Source organism: Temnothorax longispinosus, chromosome 4 (assembly GCF_030848805.1).
Source record: "Temnothorax longispinosus isolate EJ_2023e chromosome 4, Tlon_JGU_v1, whole genome shotgun sequence".
Lineage (NCBI taxonomy): Eukaryota > Metazoa > Arthropoda > Insecta > Hymenoptera > Formicidae > Temnothorax > Temnothorax longispinosus.
The window spans coordinates 6,907,261-6,911,247 of record NC_092361.1 but is presented as its reverse complement, the minus strand read 5'-3'; the positions used below and the strand labels follow the sequence as shown (position 1 = coordinate 6,911,247).

General features: G+C 32.3%; 1 protein-coding gene across 1 annotated transcript; it reads left to right on the top strand.

The window, feature by feature from the left end:
- The first annotated feature begins 359 nt into the window (after positions 1–359).
- On the top strand, positions 360–2,743 carry LOC139810927 (sorbitol dehydrogenase). Its single transcript, XM_071774851.1, has 5 exons — positions 360–569; positions 1,053–1,310; positions 1,804–2,041; positions 2,126–2,304; positions 2,387–2,743. The coding sequence occupies exons 1-5, from the start codon at positions 429–431 to the stop codon at positions 2,588–2,590; spliced, it is 1,020 nt and encodes a 339-aa protein (XP_071630952.1). The 5' UTR covers positions 360–428; the 3' UTR covers positions 2,591–2,743.
- The last annotated feature ends 1,244 nt before the right edge of the window (positions 2,744–3,987 follow it).

Below are 3,987 nucleotides of genomic sequence, written 5' to 3'. Positions count from 1 at the left end.
CCGATATATAGAGGATCAAGTATTATGGCATCCTATTTTGTTTTTAATACTCTACAAGCCGATATTATATTGCAATCTTGTTTTTATTTCCACGTTTCCATAATATCTCTGCAACGTTGCACTACGATTTGCAAGATTGCAACGTTGCTGTAAGTTTTTATAAATAATTGTATCTTATGCTTGAACAATTTTGTTTTTGCTTTAATCTACTTATATAATTGCCCTGACCTTTGGGTGACAACAAGCCGACAATCACTCTACATGTATCAGTCTTGCGCAATCACTCGGCATTTGATAAGACATTAGTGTTATCGGTTAAAGGTGTAAGTTTACGACTTGATGTCGTCAACTTATAAATATCGGATGATGACGGCAGGATTTCTTAGTGTACTCGATCAAGACGACTCGGAGCGGATAGAAATTGCACGATGGAATATTTGAGCTTCAATTTGTCAAGCAAATCACTTGATTTAAAAAAACGGGATATTCTTCCTAAACCAGCGGCAAACGAAGTCCGAATTAAAGTCGCGTATTCTGGAATTTGTGGAACAGATCTTCATGTTTTGGAAGTATGTTACCATTATAAAAATATGTCACTTTTATTATCGTAATTGTAGAATGTAAAAAATTACAATTATTTTAAATGGTTGGTAAAATATTATAAATATTTAAATACGTCATTTTGTTTCGAATAAATGTGATATCGCTCATTCGTATGATGTAAAAATATTTTATTATTACAAGTTGGACAAAAATTATAAGAATCATAGACTTTATTATTTAAATTACTCGGAATTTATTTGGAAAAATATTGAAAATTAATAGAAGATAATATACATATTTCATGTCATAATTGCAGTGATAAAGTTGATGTCATTATACAGTTTGATAATTACACTTTTATTTCAATTAATGTGATTCATGATAAAAGTTGAAAAACTTTGTTGATTGCTTATATTGTGACATCATCTGACACACGATTACATATATCTACACATGTCGATATACATATGTATACTCTTCAATCTCTTAAAATAACACGAGTCTTGTAGGGAAGCTTTCCATGTAAAGAAGATGGTTCTCTGACTCTTGGACACGAGTTTGTAGGTACTATCGATGAACTCGGATCAGAAGTGACTATTTATAAAATTGGTCAACGTGTCGCTGTCGATCCCAACAGTGGATGCAACAAATGCGATGATTGTCACAGTGCGAATTATCATTTTTGTACCCACGGTGGTATAAATAATACTATAGGAATTTTTAGAGATGGTGGATGGGCTACGCACGCTGTTGTTCCAGAAACACAGGTATATGCGGCACATACACAGAATGCCCAAGAAAGCTTGGATGTATGATTTTTCGATTAATTTGATTCTTTTTTTTTTTTAGCAAAAATATCTAAATATATTAATAATTTTTGTGATACAAAAAATATCAAAAAAATTGTTCGCGGATTAAATTTCAGAAAGTCGCGCGCGAGTAAATAACAAGACTATTGTAATTAATTTCAAATGAAGTTTATTTTAATAGAATTTTAATTTAAGAATATAAAAACACATGTAAAAATTCAAATATGAGTAATGATGTTATTCGATATTTTTATTGAGAAAAAGTCGATTCTATATAGATTGGTCAAAGAGATATATTCGTCTTTAATATATAAGACATCTCTTTGAAATATTTTGTGCACGTAACGCCCCACTTTTACCACATTTTCTTGTTTTAACTATTCTCGCTTTGTGAGTTGTGATATCCGTATCGCTCGCATGATATAAATAATATTATCGGTATTTATGATAGGTATACTTAATCCCGGATGAAATTGAAATGCGCCACGCAGTGCTTAGTGAGCCGTTGTCATGCATGGCTCACGGCTGGGACAAAATCAATCCTGTAAATATAGGAAGCAAGGTTCTCGTAATAGGCGCCGGTATCATAGGTTTATTGTGGGCCTCTCTATTTCATTTGCACGGTCTCAGAAAAACTGTCACTATCAGTGAACCACAACAAAAACGAAAAATTCTTGCCTCTAATCTTGGTAATATAAATAATATTGAAAAATTTGGAAAAGCGCTCTTTCTCTCTCTCTCTCTCTAACGGCAATATATTTATATGTAAATAGGTCTCGATTATAAAGTTGAAAGTCCGACGGAATTGAAAGAAGATTTTGACTTGGCTGTGGATTGCAGCGGCAGTGCTCCAGCCATGGAATTGGCCATGTCTTTGCTAAATCCCGGTGGTCGTTTATGCGTATTCGGTGTTGCTAATCCAAAAGCAAAACTATCGATTGAACCATTTCAGGTATAAATTTCCCACTCGGGTTATATGGTTGAGAGTTAAAAGTTTCGATATTCTCTTACTAAAATTTATAATTATTGTGCAGATTTACAAAAAGGAGTTGAGCATTATAGGCGTGATTATAAATCCCTACTGTTTTCCTAAAGGATTAGCTTTGGTGCAATCGTTGTCTGAAAGACATCTTGATTACAATAAATTAGGAATCAAGATATTTTCTTTGTCCCAATATAAAGAAGCTCTCGATGCATTGAAGAAGGGAGACATAAGCAAGGCTGTTTTCAAGTTTTGAAACCAAGTTTTTGCATGTATATATGTAGCAAAAAAAGACAAGGAATATTTTCTTTTTATAAAATTTTATTGCTTGTTCCATACATAAATTTGGCTGAATATGTAAATGCATGGAGTTTTAAGTAATAAAATGCGATATCGTAGTACAAACGAATACCTGTATAAAACTTTACCACTCATATTATATAGCCATGGTATATCTGACAATACACAATTGTTCACAACGTGTATAAATACTACAGTTATTATAAATATTACGAGTATCATGGCGCGTCGAGTTTCAAATACAAATTACAATATTAGCAAGTATAAAATTGGAAACTTGTAAAGAGTATATAAAAACTTGCTGAGATTATTTTCATTAAGATCCTCGCTTCCTACTTTCTCTTATTATCAGGTTGTATAACATCTATGTGTTGTACGCCTTGTTAAAAGAGATGGCGATTATAAATGTGCAGTAAGTAGAAATACGTGCTTGATAAAACGCATAAAGTGTTGTATACATACGTACACGTTATGTGTCTTGTCTATACATTGCACACATTTATAATTTTACTTTTAACATAAATTACATTTTTTTATATCACGAACAAGGCACTAACATCAACATTGTTTTCTTTGTTCATGACATTCCAAATTTTTTCGTTAACGGGGGTAGCTAGATAATTCTACAAATCTGTATTGTCGATTTGCAACTACTAATAACTATATAAGTAAGATGGATAATATTGTGTGTAATATGCTTTGTAACATTATTATTTTTTACTTGTCCGTCATCTATTTGACACGGTTGTATCGAAGCGAACAAGTTCTCTTGAGCTGTTTATACGCCGCGTTACCTAACATTGTGTGTGTGTGTGTGTGTGTGTGTGTCTCATCATATAAATGTGTACTGGAATGTTGGTTTGTATCTTTCCAATAACATTTGTATATCGTTGGTGCCTCTATTTGTAAGAGTACATAAATTACTTTTTCTAGTAATTAAAATGTGCCAACAAGTACCATATCAGCGTGATAAAAAGTGATGCCTAATCCCCTTTTTGAGCAAAAATGAAAAATATGAAAAAAATTCAGATTCAATTTTCAGTCAGTGTAATCAGTAAAAAAAAAACTTTTTTTACTGATTACAAATATACTTTTATTGTATTATCATAAACCGTTTTCAATAAAATAAAAATAATTGATTATTTCACAACTAAAATCCATTAAAGGCAATTTCGAACTTTTGCATATGCCCAACGTAGTATTCGAAAATCGAATTCGATTTAGCGCACACACACCTTCTCTCGCATTGCAGTGCAATGCGTAAACGTTCTCTTCGGGCCATGTTTTTGAAGCACCTTACTCAAAGAAACACGTTTACTATTGAAAAATTAGGCAACTTGACTGGATCCACGA

Excerpts from the sequence above, each read along its gene's own strand:
- LOC139810927 (XM_071774851.1), top strand. The coding sequence starts at position 429 with ATGGAATATTTGAGCTTCAATTTGTCAAGCAAATCACTTGATTTAAAA. Across the intron at positions 1,311-1,803 it reads CTGTTGTTCCAGAAACACAG|GTATACTTAATCCCGGATGA; the intron begins GTATATGCGGCA and ends TATTTATGATAG. Across the intron at positions 2,042-2,125 it reads AATTCTTGCCTCTAATCTTG|GTCTCGATTATAAAGTTGAA; the intron begins GTAATATAAATA and ends ATATGTAAATAG.